This window comes from Branchiostoma floridae, chromosome 2 (genome assembly GCF_000003815.2).
Source record: "Branchiostoma floridae strain S238N-H82 chromosome 2, Bfl_VNyyK, whole genome shotgun sequence".
Lineage (NCBI taxonomy): Eukaryota > Metazoa > Chordata > Leptocardii > Amphioxiformes > Branchiostomatidae > Branchiostoma > Branchiostoma floridae.
In genome coordinates this window covers 28,542,037-28,565,630 of record NC_049980.1, presented here as the reverse complement: position 1 = coordinate 28,565,630, position 23,594 = coordinate 28,542,037, and the positions used below count along the sequence as shown (strand labels likewise).

General features: G+C 39.7%; 1 protein-coding gene across 12 annotated transcripts in view; it reads right to left on the bottom strand.

Moving 5' to 3' along the window:
• The window catches only part of LOC118410351 (rho family-interacting cell polarization regulator 1-like), a 48,897-nt gene that overhangs the window by 12,705 nt on the left and 12,598 nt on the right, over positions 1-23,594 (bottom strand). For 9 of the 12 annotated variants that reach the window (XM_035812018.1, XM_035812015.1, XM_035812014.1 and 6 more), the window contains 11 exons: positions 15,951-16,110; positions 14,925-15,051; positions 12,358-12,448; positions 9,898-9,921; positions 9,417-9,470; positions 9,128-9,176; positions 8,517-8,629; positions 2,295-2,358; positions 1,789-1,958; positions 1,274-1,422; positions 618-765 (listed from right to left, as the gene is read on the bottom strand). In XM_035812018.1, the coding sequence (XP_035667911.1) occupies positions 618-765; positions 1,274-1,422; positions 1,789-1,958; positions 2,295-2,358; positions 8,517-8,629; positions 9,128-9,176; positions 9,417-9,470; positions 9,898-9,921; positions 12,358-12,448; positions 14,925-15,051; positions 15,951-16,086 (1,125 nt within the window). In that variant the 5' untranslated portion in view covers positions 16,087-16,110. The remainder of the gene's footprint in view (positions 1-617; positions 766-1,273; positions 1,423-1,788; positions 1,959-2,294; positions 2,359-8,516; positions 8,630-9,127; positions 9,177-9,416; positions 9,471-9,897; positions 9,922-12,357; positions 12,449-14,924; positions 15,052-15,950; positions 16,111-23,594) is intronic. The other 3 variants (XM_035812017.1, XM_035812016.1, XM_035812021.1) reach the window with 2 other exon arrangements.

The following is a 23,594-nucleotide window of genomic DNA, read 5'->3' as shown; positions in this document are numbered from 1 at the left end:
TACATGCTTTGCAAGGAAAGATAAAGGAGAAGGGAAGGAAAGAAAGGTACGAAAGTACAGCTTAGACAATGTCTGATGACCTGTGGTGAAACTTGCACAGTAAACACATAACTCTTGGACCACACCAACACACAGCACTGCTATTACTAGTTCCCAAGCAACTGGGTATGATTTTTTCACAATCATATCCAGCTGATTGTTTAGAGTAACATTTACTTGACATATCTTATTACCTGGATGTCTAGACCTTCATCAAAGTTGTTACTGTAACGTTATTTCATTCAGAATATGAAACACTAGCTGTTTTGTACCTAATCTGAGTTGAAGCATACAGCCACACCTAGACACCCTGTTCTGAAATTTGTATGGCCATCCACTCATAAATGCCAAAACTCTATTGCTTCATTTTTGCAGCCAAGCTTTCACCCAAAACTTGGCAAAAACGTTAAGTCCCAAAACACAATTCATCTTACCTTATAAGCTTCATATACCATATAACAAAAAATCCTTAATTTTCCAGCAATTTTTAGTATAGTGCATGAGTTCCTTTGATCAATACACATACATGACATTTTGAAGGTCACACAAAATGTGTGGTAGAACCTAGCGGGTCGTACCATGCTGGAGTCAGGGGAGTTGAAGGATCCTCCGGATGACGACGATGACGTGAGGACAGAGTCTGCCGTGGAGTATCTCTTCCTGACGTGGGTGGATTCCTTCTTGGTTAACGACCCAAACCAGTCCTCTGTTTCCCTCTCACATGGGCTGGGTGAGGAAAGGATAGTTTGAAACACATGTACAAATGTAGGTAGTGTGGACACAATCATTTACAATTACACATTCATGTCATCTAACATCAACAGATTTACCTCATCTGTACCTGAGGATACAGCTTATAATTAACAAATGTGTTTAAAGAGCTTTCCCTTTCTCATGTACTGTTGTAAAAACAAGTACACCACTTATAAATACATGTATCTTATTAGGTTTCTTTCCAAAAGTTGAAGATCTAACAAGTCATACATTTTGGAGACATCCTCGAACAAATATATTCTGCTGGATTGATTGTAGAAGAGAGTGCTACAGAGATATTGAAATTTGACATTTATAATAACCTTTTGCATACCGTCACAATGTATGGTAGATAATATGGCTTCAGCTATTTACCAAGCATTGGCATGTCTAATATGTATGATTCAACATACAACTGTAGAAACCTTTCTGTGACATAGCATAGGTACATGTACGTTTAAACCAGGAAGCAGCGCCTCACCTCCATTTGACTATGAGCTGCAGCTTGAGGGTTCCCGGATCGTTAACGTTGATCGTTAGAACCTGTGGGACGGGGTTGTACAGACCCTTGGTCTCACACGTCATGTTACCGATCACCACTGATCTGCCTAACGTCTTCACCTCAGACACCTGCAAAGAGAAAGACAGGAAAAAACCAACCCTTATGAGATAACAGTTGGACCAACTGAAATGATGTCACAGGCAGATGAACCAGATTAGGTACATGTACCAAACTTTTGAAAGTATTTTCAGTGCTAAAATCAAACAAATTTGTAGGCTGATCACAATTATTGGACCCTTTCTGCACAAGTTTTCTACATGGAAAGATACGGTACCAACATCTGTTTTAATTTTTTTCTTCCAAAATGTTACAGCAGCTAGATGTTTAGTGATAAGATAAATTCTACTTAACTTTCAAATTGTTTGAATGTAGGGAATTCAAAGAAAGTGTATGAATATCAATTAACAAATAATTACAATTCTAAGAAATCTTACCTTAAAGTTGAGCATGTCTGCGATGAGAGGTTGGAACACCACCTCCTGATTGTCCCACACCTGTGTCAGGTCCCGCTCCACCCTCCCTCGTAACCTCCACTTCTGTGGGCCGTATCTCACCAGAACATCGTAAACGTCACCTGGACACAGCCGCGCAAAACCCGCCATGCCTGCGACACAGACGGACAAAAAATGCTGTTACCTGGGACAGTAGCAGACAAAGCATGACAGTTTGATTATAAACAAAGTTGTGGACAAGAAACAACCTACTTGCAAGGATTTAACGAAAACCAGAAAGACTACATTGTAATTGTACAACTTGACCATATGAAGTTAGCATTTTTGCAAACATATGTTGTTTTAGGTCCATTTGGCGCATGCTTATTTGCCATAAACAGAAACATTTTCAACTAATGACTCTGCTAAACAATAACATTTTGATTTCTACATATTACTTGTATCTGTTTATTTTATGAAATCACAGCATAAAAAAGAAAACTACCAACCTTTTATCCTCATCTGGAAGCTACCTAACATCTGCTCTAGTTCCCCCTCTATTATACACATCATCTGGAGGGGAAGACAAAACGAACAAGATGTTACTCACAGTATCAGATTTCCTGCAAACATGAAGACAGCTAACTTTATGGCAGCCTATTTACCTGCATGTATGCAGGTATGGTTTTCACGGGCGTGGGAACTTTTGGAAGCTGGGGATGTAGGGCGCTGTATCTCGAGAACGGATGATGCGAGCACGACGATTTTTGGTACGTGGGTTGGGGGTGGTGGCTTGACACTCAGGTGTGATTTTGGGCCTCCTGGCACTTGACCTTGACATTGCAGGTGACATTTTTTGTGTTTTTTGGGCACTTTTGGCGCTGTGTGTCCGGAACGATACGCGGGATTGCAACGATTTTTGGTGCATGGGTGGGGGGTTATTGCCTGTTGCCTAGGATTGACTTTGGGCCTTGTCGCGTTTGAACTTGACACGGCAGGTCAAATTTTGTGTCCGAGAGGGGTATTTCCGGAGTTATATCTTCTGAATGGTTGGTGCGGGCGCGATGATATTTGGCACATGTGTCGGCGATGGCTGAATAATTCTCAATTTTGATTTTGGCGCCCTTGGTGCTTGAACTTGACATTCCAGGTTACCTTTTGTGCGGGCACGGGGCGTGCGCTGTATCTCCGGAACGCAAGGTGCCATTGTGTTGCTTTTTGGTACATGAATTGTTGGTGGTGTCCTGGCGGTCAGGTTTGATTTTGGGCTTCCTTCCATGAACTTGACACTGTAGGCTGATGCTGATTTTTCTTGGTTGGGATTCAGGACCACTAACATCTGCTTGGTTTTTTGAAAACAGATTATGGTCCAGGATTTGGGTTGATTGATAGGTCTTTACTTGTGTAATTGTCATCTGGTTTGCAGGCGCCAACATTGATGCAGGAAGGTGCTGATGAGAGACTCAGAGGCACGATGCAACTCGATTCAAAGGGAGCTTTATTCACACACATGTGAAGTACAAGGCGCCATGATGGAAGAGAGCGACCACGTGACCCTTAACACTGACGTCACTCAATAGTGACGTCATCACATAGTGGCGTGATTTATCTTCTTTTCCATTTCTTCTTCTTTCTGCCTTAAGATTCTGATTGAAACAGAATAAGATCTGACAATATTGTCTATTTTTAGTGATAAATCTGCAGAGCGGACATGAACTATAATAGTATTATCCATGAAATACCCCTCCCCCTGTTACAGAAATAGAAAATTAGAACCGGTGAAGAGAAAGTAACATGACAATGTATGTGAAGGAGATTGTTGACTGATGAGGTAAGGTTTGTAGGACATAATGTAACAAATAACATTTAACATCAGATTGTGAATACATTACGTCTGAATATTGAGACAGTTGAATGGCATAAAATGTCAATGTTACCATAGAATTACCGCGTCTAAATTAACGCAACATGGGGAATGATATACAAATATAGCAATACTGATAAGATATAGATCAGAGTTCTGTTTGGCTTGTGAGTTGTCCCAGTTCAGTGTAGGGCGACGCGATCTTGGTGTTTAGCGCTCTTCTTGGCAGACGAAAAGTCAGTGGTCGCTGGTTGAGATGTTCCTACAGGCAGCTACAGTTCCGTGGGTTGATGCTCCTCTTAGTAGATCACAGGTTACAGTTACGGGTAAAGTTCCGGTAGCAAAGTCCGTGGGCGGTCTCGGTCGAAGTCGGGTGAACCAGGAAAACATGGCGGATGTTGTTGTTGATGGACGCCGCAAACACTCGGTCGGGGGAACGGAAAAATAAGGGTTGCCGGATAAATAAGCCGAGGCTACTCCCTACTACTTCTATGAGTCCTCTGGGGGTTGTTCAGCGAAGCTCCCTGCAACTTCTATTGAAACCTCTGTGGGTCTACAGCGAAGCTCTTTGCAACTTCTATTGAAACCTCTGTGGGTCTACAGCGAAGCTGCAACTTCTATTGAAACCTCTGTGGGTCTACAGCGAAGCTGGTGCAGGGATTAGGTGTAGACGACACGGCGTAAATTCCGACCGGGGTCTCCGCGAAGGAGGTGAAACGCCAGAACCCCTCCAAGTGAGGATCGACGTCCGCCATTGTTGTAGCTACATCCTTTTGGTTACGATTGGCCCGTTCCCTCTATTGCGACTCCTCCAGGCACAAAGTTCGGGTTTCGACATGGGTATCGTTTCCCAGCCGCTGCCACCACGCCAACATTGATGCAGGAAGGTGCTGATGAGAGACTCAGAGGCACGATGCAACTCGATTCAAAGGGAGCTTTATTCACACACATGTGAAGTACAAGGCGCCATGATGGAAGAGAGCGACCACGTGACCCTTAACACTGACGTCACTCAATAGTGACGTCATCACATAGTGGCGAGGGGCGTACATGTAGGTCACATTCAATGTATTGGGTTACTTTGTATCTGCCAGATGATGCTACAGCTCCTGCCATACTGGTTAGGTATAATTTGAGTTTGCTTCTTAGTCTTTGTGGTGTTTTGACAGCTGTATAAACTATATAGTTCTGGTACAAGTTCCTTTACCCTGTTTGGCAATCATGGTTAAACAGAAGAAGATACAACTTTCTAAAGTGGAGGAGAGATGAATAGAGCATAAGCATAGGAGAAAGGTATGTGTATGATTTTTCCTGTGTTTCTTTGGTGATGCCATTTCCATACTGTATGCAGGTAATTTTGGGCCAGTCATATTCACTTGATTTTTGGGCCTGCTTTTAAATCTATAGTACAGGCAGGGTTAAGTGGTGGACGCTTTGTTAAGTATCGTCTGGTGCATTTTGTCACTGCAAATTATGATGAAATTGTTTTCCCCTTCTAAGCAACTGCTCATTGGTTTTGGGGGATGTTTGCCGGGTGTTCGCTCTGGCTACAACAGTTTTCTGAACTTTTCAAAGTTTCCATTGCCAGCAGCTTGCCATCTATAAATGGGATTGACAAGGACATTTTGATTATTAATTCTGCTGTTAAATTTGGCTTACATACTAGAAGAGATTTAGGCCCACGTTACATTACGGTTTTCGCGAGAGCGGGACTGGCGAGAGCGGGACTGGCGAGAGTGGGAGCCCCATGTAAAGAGAGTTCCCGTCGTTGTAGTCCCGTTGTCTTCAATTTTCTTCCCGTCCACTCCGAAGTGTATGCCCGTAGGCTCAGTGGGAGTCCCCGACAACTTCAAACTGGGTATAAAGTGAACGCGTCGGGCCCCCGACAGCCGGAGTCAGGGTTTAGGTGATTATTTCAGTGCGTAGCCATAACTTAGCAAGTTATCACTGAAAGAAAGGGATCTTCTTTCAATTTTGAATGGTTTTTTTAAGTCCTTTTTTATCAAAAATTTTGTCGTTGAAGTTACCAGAAGTGTCAGCAAAACAACAACGTAGTCAGGGACTTGTATTTCTTATGAAATTCAAATACTATTTGAATTTCAATCACTTGGAAGTGGTAAGCAAACAAAAAATGAAATTTTGTTCAATATGACAGCGTGCAGCTAAAAAAAACTGCGATCTTTATGGTTAGACTTTCCTGCGGGTGGGTTGGGTTGGTCAGATTGAATGAAAATATGTTACCACCCTGGGGACTAACTGTTGCTGTTGCATGGGGGCTACCACAGTGAGATTGTCTATGGAACTACTGTACTAAGTACCATTGGTGAAATTATGCAAAGAACCTTCCAATGTCAAGTGATATATCACTCCAGAAATAAATCTTTAATGGAAGAATACACACCAAGGAGACTTAGCAGCTGCATCAGGTCAGTACATTGAAATAGGAATATATCAGTACTAAATATATCATGTGACAGAATAAATGCATGGGCCATCTGAGAAAAAAAAGGAGCAAAAAGTTGTCTCAACAACTTCAAGGTACTGTGGTTGGTTATGTACTTAAGAAATCCAAAATAAGTAATGTTCATCCATGTCCAAACTTACAAATTCAGAAAATGGAATTTCAGACTTTTGCATGGTGCACAACCAACACGGTAAAAAGCTGACTTTTCCAAGCACGTACCGCAGACAAAAAATACACAATAGGTCTACAGACACCCAATATATTTCATGCAGGCTTGAGGTCTACGAACTCTTGTTGTCTTATTGTTGTCACTTCTTCTGGAACAAGGATAAACATGTACCAGCCAGGATGTCTGCCATATCAGATAGATAAATTATTGTGTAATGAAATTTAATGTCGAGGACAAATGCAGGCACTTGGCAAGAGGCAACATCTTTTACTATATATTTGCGAAACATGTTGATTATTGCCTTTTTCTCATCTTACATACGACTGTATTACAGATGTATCACCAGTGCAATGACATGCCCCTGCCTGTGGCTACATGGCATACCTTATTCTTTGCCATATCTGAAGTGTACATTCTATAGTAACTATTCTAAACTCAGTAACTTGTTATTTTTGCAGATTGAGAAAATGAACTTATCTGTCTGCTTAATCTTTTGAGCAACAACAATGTTATACACTCAAGCTTCCATACTGAACAGATGGGGAGGCTGGTTCCTTTGCCAACAAGTCTACATGTCCATAGCTCTTGTGATGTCAGGATAGTAAATTTCATTACTGCATATTTTCAATTCTAATTAGATATATGCAACATAAGGGCCATAAATCATAATATACATATCCCAAATGGGAAGTCATTGTTTGCTTACAATGTGGGCAAAATGAAAATTTAAGTTCATCAAACAATGCAAGTGCCCTAAATCCAATTCCAAACCAGATGTTCCATTCTCACTACTTGCATACGCAAGAAGTATGGCTGGCTTAAATCTTGTGCAGTATTGCCAAGAGTCCCTCCCTGCTGGCTTCTTTAATTGCATCTCCGATACCAACTCCTGGCAGTGCACAAAAAGGTCCCACAAAATTTAGTGCCAGCACTTCAAAAGTCTCCGGAATTTGGCAGGGCTCCCAGAAGTAACTGAGTGTGATGTAGTGGCTTCACAGGGCTTAATGATAGAAATATAGATTTTTCTCAAGTTGACATGCCAAGACTCTTATCAAAGTTTTAAACTTGTCTGTTATTAGTGACGCTTCCTATCCACTAGAGCCTGCTGAGTGGCATGCTGAGCAATCAAAGATTTGACAAATCACTCAACAAAACTTCAAAGAATGCATGAGTAATAGTGTTTCATTGTCTCTTAAATCATACTTTTACATCTTACTTTTAAATCTTTCTTGCACATTTCAATTATGAAATCATTGGGTTCCACAAATCCAATTTTGGCTGCTGTACAGTCACTTAGCCATCTAGTGAAAAGGCGGCCTGAGAGGGAAGTCAATTTTTCTAAAACTTCACAGAACTAACAGCCATCAGCAGCATGTAGGGCCTCCAAAATGGTAGAAAAGTTTTAGAGAGAGGTCCTCAGCTGTTGATTATTATAGTCAGCAGGAATGAGCAGGCCTGTTTAATGAAGCTGCATGCTGAGTGCTAAGCAGAGAAAGGAGTATGACTACAATTGTTTCTGTCAAAAGTCTGTGGTGTGACTTGGCCAATGATCAAACTCCTGACCTACCAAGTGCAAGCCAAACAATCTCCCCACTTTTATCGATAAAGGTTAGACATCTTTTCATATGCATATCAATTCTTAGTTAGGATACAAAATCCTGCTCTCCAACGAGATCTCTTCAGTGTCACTGATGAAAATTTTTTATGGATGTTGTTTAAAACGTCTGACCATTTCCAAAATCATAATATGCTGTTGCTTGAGTATTTGCTATCTGGCAAATTTGCTCACTTAGCCATTGCATAGAGCTCAGGTCAGGGCAAACCGTCCTGTAGGATCTCAGGCGCGGTATGCACGAGGGCAGAATGCATGAGGGCAGAATGCACTGGAAAGGTATACAAGTGCGGACTTTATTGTACTTGTGTCATTTAGCCTCTAACCACTGAAGAAGCTATACATAGTGAAACCAGTTTGGCCGACAGGCTGAATTAAAGTTCAAAACTTGAACTATGCGGCTCCAGATGTCTTACCGAGGGACGACTGCAGTGTGTAAGATGTAGGTAGCTAGGGGATTGAATCCATTTTACTATACATGGCATAGAGCTGTAATGTGTTATCTTAATCATCACAAGGATCAAGTTGATAGTCACAGAGTACAGAGAAAGTACAGAGGCATTCCTTCTCCACATGTACTTGTGTCTCAAGTACGGCAGCAACATTCCATCCCTACATGTACCTGTGAACACTCCTTGAAGCCAGACTTGACCTCTGACAGGCTCTCCTGGGAGTGTCTACTGAAGGACTGGGAGTGTCTGGACCTGTTGTAGGCATTCACCATGTTTCTGGCTCCTGGGTGGGGAGGGGGGCAGGGGTTAGAATGTACTTTTTAAACACACCAAAGTCATTACAGTGGGAGTGAACCATGTAACCACCAAAGGGCATACTTTGTGGGTTTGAAAAGATGAATGAGAGTAATAAATCTAGTTTACTATAAAGAGGAATCCTTGCAGAGGTGAGCCAGATGTGAGACACATGTCTTCAGAACTCTGTTGTGTAGTGCCTTATAGTCAGTGGTGACATTAAATTTCAATGAACAAGCTCATGAGTGAGCAAGTCATCATTGCACTAACTCATACAGATATGCATATATGACAATCATATACATTTGTATGATATATGTATATCATATACTGGTGTGTACCCATATTATAAAATCTGTACAACAAAATATGGATCCTCCTCCTACAGGAAAAGTCAAATACTTTTGCATTTTGAATAACTCGTATTGTATCAAAAGAAATGTCTATGCCTTGTGAGATGCAGTGCAAGGGTAAGAAAACAACCCACCTTCCCTGAGTCTCTGGTGGAGATTGTAAGCTTCTGCAAGTTCCTCTACCTGGAGAAAGGTAAGACAGGAGACTTAAGCAGCGGCAGCTGCCCTTAAGTTTGTTACCAACAAAAGGAATCTTATCCTCTACATGTGCGAACTGACAATAGATCTATAGATAGTGTACAATTACAGTACAAAGTAGTGCTACAAAACAACATGTCATGTATCAACACTCATGAAATAACACTTCATTTACTAAGAATTATTTGATAGTGGCTTTGAGGTCCGGAAGAAAAATCACCTTACCTTTGTGTGATGATATTCTAGTCTTCTGATATATCTCTCTGTGGCTTTGGTTTGCTTGAAAGTGCAAAAAGAAGTTAGATTTTGCCTTTCACTAGACAAACAATGAGTGAAAAGGAATGTAAGAACGTGTAAGAAATTATTGTTAATCATTGCAATAATTGTTAGTATTTGTCATATCTATTGCATTGTTTAAAGGCACACCAACCATACAGCAAAATTAGTCAAATGTGAGATAGAAGCACTGCAACTGGAAAATCTGAGCAATTACTTCTAGTAGTTTGTAGCAAATTTAAAGTATGATAAGTGTATCAAAGTTTTTAAGGGGGTGAGAAGAACTCTTATGCTGCAACATATTTGAAGTAAATCTTGGACAATCTAAAATTACATTTCCACAGCCTCTAGGCAAGTGGCCAGGCAAAACACAGGGTTATTAACTCATCAAAGGTAGGGAAAAAAAGGAAAGAGCAGTTTTGGCACAAACCTTATCTAAGTCATAGAAGAACCCCTGGTTCAGCAGCAGAGACAGGACAGGGGAGATGAAGAGAGATAATCACAGTTTAGATCATGCATAAATCATGTGCTGGTGTCCTACAGAATAAGCAAGGCTAAAGAGACAGAGTTGCTATTGTTTCACTTTCTGTAACAGCTTTAAGATCCTAAGGCTATAGACAGTTACATGTATTTAATAACTGAAATAGTAACAGTCACAATATCATCTACATGGCATTGTATGATGTAAAACGATCATCATTCAATATATCACAACGCTGGGAATCACATTTACTAAGTATCGTTAAATCTATTACGGTCTTATTACTGTGCAGACTTACTACATTTAAGCCAAAAGGGCAAAACCCACAATACACAAATTTACGATCAGATTCCACAGACGTCCTGTGCTCTTCCTGTTGCCAGTGGCAAAGGCGATTTTACGACAAGCTTTGCCAATCCGACCCGGCAATCTCCGACAATCCTCTAAACTGGTGGACTCACCGCGGTGCGCCATGGCGGAAATCAATACAGATTTGCTGAGTGCATACATAAGTCATGTCGGCAGTGCCTAAAAATGTCTGCCTATGGCTCCTGTGGGACGGGGCTGGGGAAAGTAGCTGGGATTGGACATTGATTTTTAGACAGGGCGAAATGAGTGGGGGATAATGTGCTGATGGATCATCAGGTCCATTACAAACATAGGTCACTAACGATGACCAGCGACGGGAAGGACGTGGGAATATTGATAAATATGGGCAGAAATCGGGGCTCGTCATATTTGATGTATGAGCTGTTAGGTACAAGGTGTATGTGTGCCACTAAGGACTGGCTTAAGTTGTCTGGAAGAATTTGGAAAGGTACTGAGTTCAGTGGGGTATTGTGCATGTGTGTGTGTGTGTGTGTATTGTACATGTACATGTATGTTTGTGTGTTTACATCTGTGTGTATCACAGTGTATACATAATATTGTATACTCTATGCATGCATGCTTATGTGTGTGTGTGTGTGTGTGTGAGTTTGTGCGTGTGCACTCACATGTGTGCAACTGAGCATGCATGTGAATGAGTGCATCTGTGTGGACACTGTGTCTACATGCCCTTGAGTGTATGTACATGTGTATAGGGGAGCATGGAATATGTGGCAAGGTTACAGTTACAGGTTACAGCTCTTGAGATAAAACTCTCAGTTTATAAGCCAGCAAAGGCCAGTTGACACAGACAGATCCTTCCATTCATTCCCTTACAAGTACACTTTGATGGTAAGGTTCTGAAGGCTAGGCAATTATTCTAATAGTAGATGCAAACAAGGTAACTCTAATGACTTATTGATGTACTCAGGGGAAGAAAAAGATGCTATCTTACAGACTATGCTGGATTTCAGATAAGCGCAGCTAGTTCGATTTGCCTTCAATATTTCAGTAACGAACAAAGTAATGAAGTTTTGGACGAGAATTGATTTTGGCACAATGTTCCCTTGGTAGGTCTATAATGTAGGGACAGTCATAAAGAGTGTAACATGAGAATCAGTAATGTGGACATATATTTGGATTCTCCTATTCTAGACAATAGTAATAATAGTAACCTATAAAGAGCCGCAGCCACATTGCCAAAGGTGACACCACTAGTGCTATTTCTATTTCTTAAAACGAGAAATTTAAGATTATGCAGAGCAAGACATATTTGCAAATCACTGTACAATTTAGGACGGGAATGCTGGACAGCAAATATAATTTCAAAGTCATAAAAGAAATAGCTCCTGCTATAAAAAGTTCATACTGTATGAAGCCTCTATCATGGGGGCCCACTACAAGAGTCATTGAAATATATAGGGACTACAAGACACTCATAGACATGTTCTTTTGACAAATATAACCTTTAACATTGATGATTCAATCAATTATTCGAATGATACCTGAAACATCTGTTTCCAATTCAAGATGCTTAGTAGAAAACGTAACAATTAAATTGCATATCTTTTTACTTGGATATACAAATTCATTGACATATTCTGATGATAATCATCCAGGGCAACAGTGTAAATTGGGCTGTCACTGAAGCATTATTCAGCCTGTTTAGACAGATTGTCTGAAGTCAGTTGTATGATTACTGACAGCAGGAGAGGAGTACCCTAGGTTATAGGTCAGTGGATACTGATTAAGAAGGGCCTAATAGATAATACATAATTCTAGTCATGTGCAAGTCCTGTCAGATAAATATGCCATGTTTGCTCTGAAGAATAGCACGTACCAGGCTTACAAAAAAAAATTGAACAAATTGGTCAAAATAGGGGGTATATCTTATCAGAGAGCTTGGGTGGTCATTCAAGGAGTATAGATTTATCCATTGGCTGCAAATGGTAAATATATCATTCAATGGTCTGCAAACTCCTGTCGCCAATTCCTAATATTTTTACGTTAAACAGATATTTTTCCAGTAAACATGAGACTTACAGTGCAGGAGTTGTTCCTGGTCAGTGTGTCTGTATCCCCCTTGTGAGCCTTCAGGTCAGCAAGTTCTGTCCGCTGGCTTTCTATCAAGTCACTGGAGAGAATAATAGAAAAGTACTCAGTAATGAAAATGTTGTCAAGATGTTAATAACAGCCAGTGTGCCTTCCTGGTTTACTGGTAAAAGCTAGCACCCCTTTGTAGTAAAGGCTGCAAACACTGAGTGACGTGAAAAAAGATTAAACAAATATAGCTCAACGAATTCCATAATAGGGAACAAATTTATTCATGTGTTTTCTGTGTTTTATTTGTCTTTTATTTATATAGTTTTAAATCACACGTTTACATCTCATATCATATTCCAATCATGAAATCAATCCATATGTTACCAGCTCTTTGCACAGTGACCCAGTGAAAAGGGGGCCTTAACAAATAAGAGGTTGATACACTGAAAAAATGCCTTGACCTTCATACTAATTGTAGTCAAATAATTGGTGGAAGAGGTACATGTACTGTACATGCACACCTCTATATGCAGCACCACGCACTGGCGCACAGTTCATTAACAAGGACTTTGCAGTCTTTGCCAAATACTTCAATAGCAGAATCGATTTCCATTCCAGCGGGGCAAGGAAGAAAGAAGGGTCGGTAATCCATATAAGTGGCCAACATTCAATGGACTCATGAGGTGGAAAAATGGACAAATGATCCCAGCAAACAGAGCTCATTCAGTGATACTCCAGTCCATATCTTTGGGATCACAATTTCAACAAGACTTTTAAAGACACTTTTTGGGACGCTTTCAAAGCAAAATGGGATATTGGAAAATCTCTGCTAGTCATTTATTTTGATTAGATCTTCCAAATCTGTAATATCCTATAGCTTAGGAGTTTTTCTTACAAAGGCATTTAGCTTTGATCCATCTACTGCCTTCCACTTTATTGAAGATCTCCCCATCAATATTTTGTGCATCCTCCTTTAATCTAAGTTTTCCTACTTCCCCTTTGATTGATGAAAAAGCTGTCAGTTGCAAAAGACCGTTCAATAGCAGCAAACTCCACTCTCATACAAATGTGGAAGTCAACTTTTCTCAGCACTTCTGAATACATGTCTACCTGACAGTGTACAAGTGACCACCTTTACAAAAGTCTATTTTCTGGTTTTCCATCACTGAAGAGAACAACATATTAAGCACAGTCAAACCTCAGTACAAGTGACCACCTCTACATTGAGCATTAAATGTGTGACTGTATACATGAAGATCTGCACAACCTGGATATTGTATCCACTTTTGGTGGTTCCTTAAATAATTTTTACCACTGGCACAAAAATCCTGTCTACATGTAGAAGGATCCTGTCTATGCTCACCACTTGTCCATAAAAACCGAATGTTATTGGTCCCCAGAGTGATCTTTTGGGCAGATTGTACTGCTATTTGGTACACCCATAAATAGATGATGCTCCACTCAACAGCCCTTCATCCAATTTTGAAAGGAAAGTGTTGACAGTGTGCAAAGACCAAGCCCCACGATGTCAATCCCAATGCATTCACATTGCATAGGCACCCATGGGCACGGTTCAAACAACCACTTCTCTGAACTGGCAGGGAAATTGCATGGAAATGAGAACATATTGGATCCCGGTAATGTCCAATGTACCGTGCCCTCGTGCCAGCCCCCAGTGATAAAAGCCTGCCTTTATTGCATTGCATGGTCGGCATGCCTGGTCTGTGAAGTATCCTGTGGAGCCATGCCAAGTGGCAAGGAGTCAGGATGACTGTATGTACAGGTATGCTCACAATGTTCAACTGGTTGGGTATGGCTACATGTTGTACATCACTGGCTATTCTTTGATCAGAGAATGGAGCCAAGTGAAAAAAAAAAAACTACCCAGAGCACTATAACATAGCCCTACCTTATGTCAAATCTAATATAATCCTGCCAGGTGCTCTAAGCCAGCCGTATAAAGAAATGTGAAATTAAAGAGATCTACTCATGCTGCATCTGTAATCCCTGAGGTTTGCATCCATTTTAGATATCCAGGTGTTCAAGACATCCTTGAGAAGGCCCTGATAATTTGGCAGTCTTAGTGAATTACGAGATTCTCTGTTACATGGCCCAGTTGTGCAGCCAACAGCAACATTTGTGGCAAAGGTCACTGTTGTTGTAATAAAACATTTTGTACATATATTATTATTAAGGACCACTAACCAATGTGACAACTTTTTTGGGGTCCCATGGATATTTTTTTCCTATTGACAAAGGAATTAAGAATTCTATATGTATATATAGTGACCACCTGTCCACATAGACCAGATTTCATCAGTACCTTGAGGGGTCTTCTTTAGCAATTTTGATTGTACATCATTCTACAACAGTATATATATGTACTGATAGCAGGTGTTTGGTACTACAACTTGAGCCAAAAATGTCATCTGTGGTGCAGAAGGACCCCTTCTACCACAACATCAGGACAAACCTTTTCATTTTCAAGATGGGATGAATGACATCAATCTTTCAGGCCTTGGCTCCTGTACTCAGTGTATTAGTATAATTATACATTTACATTTTACCTTAAACCTCTTTTCAAGCTTGTGAAGATCTCGTTGACTCTGTTAGGCCTGGGCACTTTTGGTCGTCTGTGACTGGGGCTCTTGAAGTTGAAGATCTTCGTTTCTGTCCTCTTGTTCATACCTGCAACTACAATGTACAAGCGAAGTTGAAGACCTTTAAGTTAGCTTCTGTCCTCCTGTTCATACCTGCAACTACGTTATACAGTAAAAGTATACATTATAAATTGTATACCTGCAATGTATAATGTTTATTTTTACTGTGGTAAAAGTATACATTGCACATTAAATTTTAAATATATATGTACTCCAGTATAAAATCAGGTATCATATTACTTGCTGTAATTACCTCTGCCAAGGGAGTTGACTTTTCCATGGCATTTGTTTATTTGTTTGTTTGTTTGTTTGTTGGTTGGTAAATGAATGTTTTCATCTATTTTCATTACATGCAAATCTTTCAAGGAAAAACATTTCATATGCCCTGGCAGTTTGCAACGGTCTGAGGGATTTTGCCCTATGTTTATTTGTCCATGCGGATTATTCCTAATCTTAAACAGGTCATCTAGCAGTGAGAGAGAGAGAGATAGAGAGAGTGAGTGAGTGAGTGAGTGAGTGAGTGAGTGAGTGAGTGAGTGAGTGAGTGAGTGAGTGAGTGAGAGAAAGAGTGAGTGGGCGCGTGAGTGAGACAGCAAGCGTGTGAGTGTGTGTGAGTGAGTGAGAGTGATTGATTGATTGATTGATTGAGTGATTGAGTGATTGAGTGAGTGAGTGAGTGAGTGAGTGAGTGAGTGAGTGAGTGAGTGAGTGAGTGAGTGAGTGAGTGAGTGAGTGAGTGAGTGAGTTAGTGAGTGAGTGAGTGAGTCTGTACCTGGGCTGCCGAAGCTGGAGACCCGTTGTGACAGGAAGGGATTCTGCTCGTGTGAGTGAGTGAGTGAGTGAGTGAGTGAGTGAGTGAGAGTGACTGAGTGAGCGAGTGAATGAGTGAGTGAGTGAGTGAGTGAGTGAGCAAGTGAGTGAGTGAGTGTGTACCTGGGCTGCCGAAGCTGGAGACCCGTTGTGACAGGAAGGGATTCTGCTCGTGTTTGAACCCTCCGAAGGAGTGGCTCCGCTGGACCGGGGTGCCGTTCTGGCCATGGCTGTTGGTCACGCGTTCCGTCAGGGACATCTTCAGCTCAGTCGTCTAACTACACTGGGAAAAAAAACAAGTAATAATCAAATTGACTTGCCTTTTCAGCAACAGTTGCCACCACAATATGAAAATGCTGTTAACTACATACAAAAATGTATGCCATACTGAGACAGAAACAACATACGTATATCAGAAAATTAAAGATTTAAGAAATCTTCAACATATGAATGACTTCCCTCCAAGGACAAAACACAAATTAAAAAAAAAAAAGCAAAAAAAAACAGGTGATACTAATTACCTTATTTTTCATATAAGATTGTACTGGTATTACAATGTACATCATCATCATCTTTCATGAAAATTATGCCTCGAAGACAATTTGTGACATACTTGAAGGACAAGGACAAAAAACTGTACCCATTATTTGTTATGTATTATTTGGAAAACAGGCGTAGCAAATTCATGGTACAGCACAGGCATTGCCAGACTGAAATCATTTTTTAATAGTTGAAATGATATACTCTTTTTATGACATATCCTGGAGAAGTCTAAATATGGATAATCAAACTTGATGGCCCTAGCCCCAGGGTGCACCCAAATATTTTCTTAGGTTAATGTATGTAAAGATATCAAAGTCTACTAGTATACATCATATTCTTGACATCTAAGTGTTAGAAAGATAATAAAATGTCTGTCATAGTACTTGTTTAAGAACTTGATAGCTTGTAACTAAGTTTTATTATTAGGTTATTACTTAAATTTAAGTGGTGCACCCAAAAAATTTTTTGTGCACCCAATTTTTTAAGCTGGGTGCACCAGTGCACAAAATGAATTTCGAGCCCTGCTAAAGTCTTATTATAAAATTAAGACATGGGTAGTTGATAGACGGTAGATGGTAATCTTCTTGAAACTAGTCTCATGCCCTTATTTCAAATGGCCTATATTTTGTTTCATGCATTCTGACATGGCATATTACTCAGGTAGCCATCATCTATAAAGCACATATCAAGTCTTCACAATTCCTATTCTACACAACACCTAGTAAGGTATTTGTATTCTTTCCCTGTTTTAAGTATCAGAATTCATATCATGCTGAAAGACTTTTCCATCGAAATGATGAGTCTGGCAGGGCCCTTTTTATGCCCCACCCCAGGGAGGTCTGGGGTTGGGTAATCAGACTTGATGACCGACAGAAATCGTAAAGGTAGGCCAGCTTGGCTCTTATTGCAATATTCTAATGACCTATACAAAGTCAATGTATTTCTTTTATGAGCGATCGTTTAATCAATTCTTTTTTTGCATAAAGCTAAGACAAGAGGACAGCAAACCAACACATTGAGTATCAAGTAGATGCTATATCTAACTTTAAACAATTTCAATTAGAGCCAATATATGCTTCCTTGGTTTATATTCCTTTACTTAGAAGCATCATAATTACATCCGAAGCTCCCCTTCAAGGTGCCCTAAATCCATACCTGATTCATATACATGTAGTCAGTGCACACAGGCAAGGTCACTAACTAGGTCAACCTCAGATGAGGCTGGACACAACCGACAAGGGAGCCACAATGATATCATCTACTTTGGAGATTGCACTGGTTACAGTGCACATCAATGAGAGATTGGTCTAGTCAATCTGCCCACCATTTGATTTCCCTCTCTGCCATTACTTTATAGTCCAGGTGCGTTTGAGAGGCTAAGGTTTACACAGACTGACGGAGGCTAGGCTAACTCAGCATTTCATAACAGTTCATCAGTTTCACAGAATTTGTAGGACAGGCCATTTGTTTTGTCTGCTATATGTATACATGATACATGCAATGATATATCAAAAGGTCAATCAATAATTAGAAGTAGCAACAAGTCTGTTGAGTAAAAAATGTGCCTATCATTTTGAAAATCCTATTTCTGTATAACTATTCCTATTCCTATTCCTGTAAATTCTAATTACTTTATTTTCTATTAAAAAAAACTACCCAAACCACCATCCAAATGTATGTGCATATACTTTGGTGCTACCATATTCACAGCATGAACCAAACTAGTGACACCTGACCTTGTTCTGTTTACAATGCACCTTGGGTTGGTCATGTGTTTCTTGACGATGTAAGCAGAAACTACATGTACCTCTAGTCTAGGACCTCTGACACAGTGGCCCAGACTCTATAAATAAAGTTTGTACCCATTGCACCATACCAAATGAACATATCATAAAGCAATCTTTTATATGTTTGTCAAAGCAGACAGGCAGCAACCATAATAATGGAAAAGTAAATAATAAGCTGAACATCCTGTGTTTTCCTGGTTGGGTGACTCTAACTGTAAACTGTGTGGGTCTGTAGTCTGCTAAACAAACAAGAGGTGGGAGTTTCTGGAGTAGTGTGTAAGTAGGCTTTAAAGGGTTTTGAAGTGACTGCACTACTGTTTGAGAAGGTGCTTAAAGACACATTAACATTCATGCTCTGACACTACAACTATCAACACAAACATAACAGAGTAGATACTGGAATACAGGTCAATACTGCAAGCCCATTGCAAAATTTGAGTAGATTTCAATAGATACAACTACTAGTAACATCAAAATCCAAACTTACTTGCTTGTCCACAACACAAAACATTCCTTATCAGTCATACTTTAACTAAAGTTTAAGTTATCATTTTCACTTGCAAGCCTCCATACAGTATACATATCAGCATTACAGGGGGGCCCAATTGTGCCCACATGTTTCAGCCAACAGTTATCCTAGTATCAAAACGCCAGGGTAAAAAAAATGCAAAATAAAATTGAGTGCAACAACAGCAGTTCCCTTCCACAAATTATTCATGTAATTCATTGTGAATATACATCCAAGATTACAGTATTTCTGAGTTTCTAACATATCTTCAAATTTTGAATAGAAAAACATTCATACAAGTAATAAGTGCTTAAAAACCCCTTCATCATCGACTGCCTGCAACCTCCAATTTCGTAAATGCAGGTAAAAATTTAGGTGAAACTGCAGGTAAGAAATTTACACACCTGTTGTCATGACCCGATGAGTTGTCCTAGGTTGTCCCTATCAACCTTGGTTTACAGCAATTACCCAAGATAATTGACCATAAGTTGCCAAGCAATAGGTAGGTATCACAAGTGCACCCAGGGATGGTAGAAAGGGACAGGTTTTGATCATTACAAATAGCTGGAATTTCAAAAGACTTCTTTTTCTTTTAAACACATTGTTTCTACTAAATAAGTACTTATAACATATCATTGTCCAAATAAAAAGGAATTAATTACAAGAGCAGGGACAAATGCATGTCACCTTGGGCAGTTTGCGCATGCTCCCAATATCTGATCCACCATTGTCATTGAAGAAATTAATTATATGTAAATTAATGACCATTCAATGAGCAATCACCTTGTGCACGAAAAGACAAAAAATTGACTCTAGATCTAGGAAGGGTCTTATTGAATTGATTTGGTCTGGTGTCAATAGGTATACTGTTAGTAAGCATGGTTTGTAGGCCTATATTATAGCACACACAATCATATTTGAATTCTAAACCATGGAATGATTGCACTAAAAATAAACTGAAGTCATTTCTAGGAAAAGAGGATTGAGTTGTACATTTTGTAAGACTATCAGGTAGACTTAGTATTACATTTATATTTAACTTATAAATGTAATAAGCCTGCCACATATGTAATCCTAAGCTGAAAACTAAGCCATCACATGACCAGGAAGTAATTTTCAGGGAAGTTTGACTTTGAAAAAAAAAATGGAACGGTATAATGAATTGTTGTTCAAAGAAAACGTGGACTTCTGTTATTAGGCTAACCTCAATTAGCATAAAATCTACTGCTTGGGAATGTTGCAAAAGAAAGGTTTAGAGCCAGGATATGTACTTTTACACCTGCGTTGTCTCACCTGTAAACACCTGTATACCTTAACACACCTGTTCCTCCTGCAGGTATCCGACCATGACATGACCTTCCTACTTGTAACATGACACCCTGGGCATTTGCATGCAGAATTCTGGCACTGGTAACATTTGGGGGGAACCATGGATGATTAATTGTCTAAGGTGGCAGGTATACTTTTGGTCATTCCTGATCACAGAAATGATCAAGTATCTTCTCTTAGTTATTGATGGATATGGATTTCTGCATGGCTTCTATGAATTTTATCTGTTTGGTTTTCAACTTCGTGTCATGCCTGACTAATTGAACCAGAAAATTAACCTGGTGACTTTTGATCTTACCCCTGTATCTTTGAATAAGCATCAATCAGATTCTTTTGTCTTACATATAATCAATATTTGCACAAAGTTAGCCATGCAAATTTGTCAAAACATTTGTCAACCATATACCCAAACCCTTCCAAATGTCTCTCTATATAAACAAGATGTAATCTAAACATATCTCTGAATGGAAACCTGAGTATATACAATTAGTAGATGCATACATTTTGTACATGTACTATTATGTGCATGCTCCTTTTTTTTCAACCAAGGTAAATAACGAAAACTGAATGTTTATACAGGAATTGAAACTTGTCCTGGGCTTTAAACAAGGAAGTTGTACAATAATGGACATGCAAAAGGGGATCAGCTGATTCTTGGTATCATTCATGAATTATTCATTTGGTTCCAGTAAATTCTTGATGTCAGTCATGAGTTCTGGATTACACATTAGAATTCTGTTGCATGTAGGACAGTGACATATGATATGATAATGCAAGGACAGACTACAGATACATTTGGAGATTATTTTCCTGATGAATATATCAAGCTACATAGCTAGATAACATTCAACTTAAAATACAAGTAATATGTGAACTGAAAATGGCTTTTCATGAGGAAGGAAAAATAGTCAATACTAGGCCTAGGGGAAGCATAAAAGTCACTACATTTACACTGAACTTCATACATTGTTTATTTACAATATATAATTATCAATCAATATTTGTACCTCAGACCCAAAGTACATCAGACAGACTTGTTTGTGGACTATGGTAGTGGCATGCTGTCGGTAATACAAAATAACAAGAAGTTGTCATGAAACAAAACGGAAACCCTTTCCCACACCTGCCGCTATTAACAGCCTGCACTATCAAGATTATGTCATAAGAATACACATGTATGTTAGATCATTGCAACTCAACTTTGGCACATATTCTAACTGATACACTATGCCTGTCAATGAACCCAGTGCTATGTATAGCTCTGTACTATTCCTTACAAATTGTAGAGTCTTGGTACTTTACAATGACCTTGGCATCTATTTTTTTTAAACTTCATATTAAAGACAGATGTTACTAACCTACTTCAAAAAAAGACAAAAGGAAACCTTTTGCTGGGCTGTGAATGTGGACAATCTTGTACGCGCTCACCGTGCCTCACCAGAAAAACATTACGCTGACTAAAGTGCATGTATCATAATGTACGTGTTCTGCCTGTGGGATGTTTGTTTCGGTCACTCTGCAAATTTGACCTTCTGTTTGCTTTTGGGGCGTGCAAACGTACCGTCAACAGTCATCCTTATACAATCTGCTCATACTCACAAGATAAATGTGACTTTGATGAGTAATTATATTTGCCAATAACTTCATCATTTGGGTTAATGCTGAGCAATAGTGTGTACATGACTGCTGATAGTGCTAGCCACAATACATTAGTTACTATCATAGCTATTTTCCTACATTATTATTAATCAAGTTTTACACTACTGTACACTCTATCACTGTGACTATTGATTAGCAATTGAAAGAAAATAGCTGACACTGCTTCAAAAATGATCAATGAAATATCAGAGAATACCTCCAACATAATATCTCTGATAAAGTTAAGATTGACCTATTGAACTCTGTTATCATGTAAGGTACACATTATCAACACTGTCTACTGTATCCTAGAACATGTTACCTTGGGGACACCATGCAAAACTTGTCAGGGCTTTATAGTCATAGTGTTTCCAAAACATTAGCACAAGGATGTGATAGCAAAAACCAACACAAATATACAAAATATCTTATGATCAGCAAGATACAATGATGATCAGGAAATGGTTGGAGGCTTTGGTGAAAGTTCTGCAAAAAAACAAAGCAAAAACTAGTCTGCACTATTAAAATCATATATATGTGACCAACAGTAGATATAAATTGTTTTCCTTACTGTAGACATAAACATACTTTGTATGTGGATTATTTTTTCAGCATGCTGATTCTCCAATCATATTTGATATGTAGTACATGTATATAGACCTCAAAGACAAAGTCCAACATAACCATGGCACAAAAACATATGACATTTCTATATTTGTTGTTTTGCTCTTTGACCCATTTTCATTAGCTTCAAAAAACAACAGCCTGGATTTCTCTGGAACAAAAATATTGCCTGACTTTGGGCAAGTGGCTGCAGTTTCCGCAGACCAAACTTGGGACCATGTTGGGTCCATGCCCAACTCCCTCCCTCCAGGGGCAATCACAGGAAGTATTTCAAACCTTAGGTCTCACAGCTGTTATCAAAACATTACTGGTCAATTCTCAGAAACATTACGATGGCTGAATGAATGTCTTGCAAGTTCTTTTACTAAGTTGGAGAGTTTCTTGAATGATTCAGAGAAAATAATATTGTACCAACCTGCATGTGCTTACAACAAAATGACCTGGAGATACATGTACGAAAAATGATAAGATTCGCTGTTGCGTATGATTGACTCCTTCCGCACAACATGGCATGTGCAAGCCGATCAACTTGACTTGGGCCAAGTTCAACATCAAGTCTACCAAATATGGAGGCCGTGATGATTCAATCATTTCCAGAAGACACATGCTTTACATGCAAACTAGCATTGACCTCATGGTGCAGACATTCACACTGTGCTAGCAGTGATAACTCATCCCTGTGTCCTTAGATGTGGGGTCAACATCAACAACCAAAGGTACAAGGATCCTGAGGTGGAAGTTTTCTTACACTGTACATATTCAGGGGAAAAAAATCACACGTTTTACTTGAGGTATGAACATTGCAGATGCCATATAAATTGGAGAATTCCTGAGAAGGCCTCAATAATACACTGCCTAACCTGAAGTGACACTCAGGTATGTATTCTTCAAGCAAAGAAATATATCTTGTGTGTGGAAGAAAGACAGAAACCAGGTGTGACTGGTTGTTCAGGTGGCCTAAAGCTAGACATGATGTACTAAACACTGTACTTATATAGCAGTGTGATGGAATACATTTGTTCATTGGTTTTGTTGTTTCATTCAGACCCTTGTGGTGCCCCGTGACACATACGTAAGGTAGCAAGTTTCCTTGATGTTTCAGTTTCAAACTTACGTCCCTTCTAATTCTAAAAGACAGGTGCAGCCCCAAACAAGATGCCCTACCCAGGACTGAACTACACACTGGCGGATCCAGAAATTTGCTAAGGGGGAGGCGCGCACCATGACGCGGCCGAAGCCCGCGGCCGCGCAGCGCGGGGGGAGAGCACGAGAGGGGGGTTCCCCCCTCTCGTTGGGGGGGTATGGGGGGCCTCCCCCAGAAAATTTATAAGAAATAGA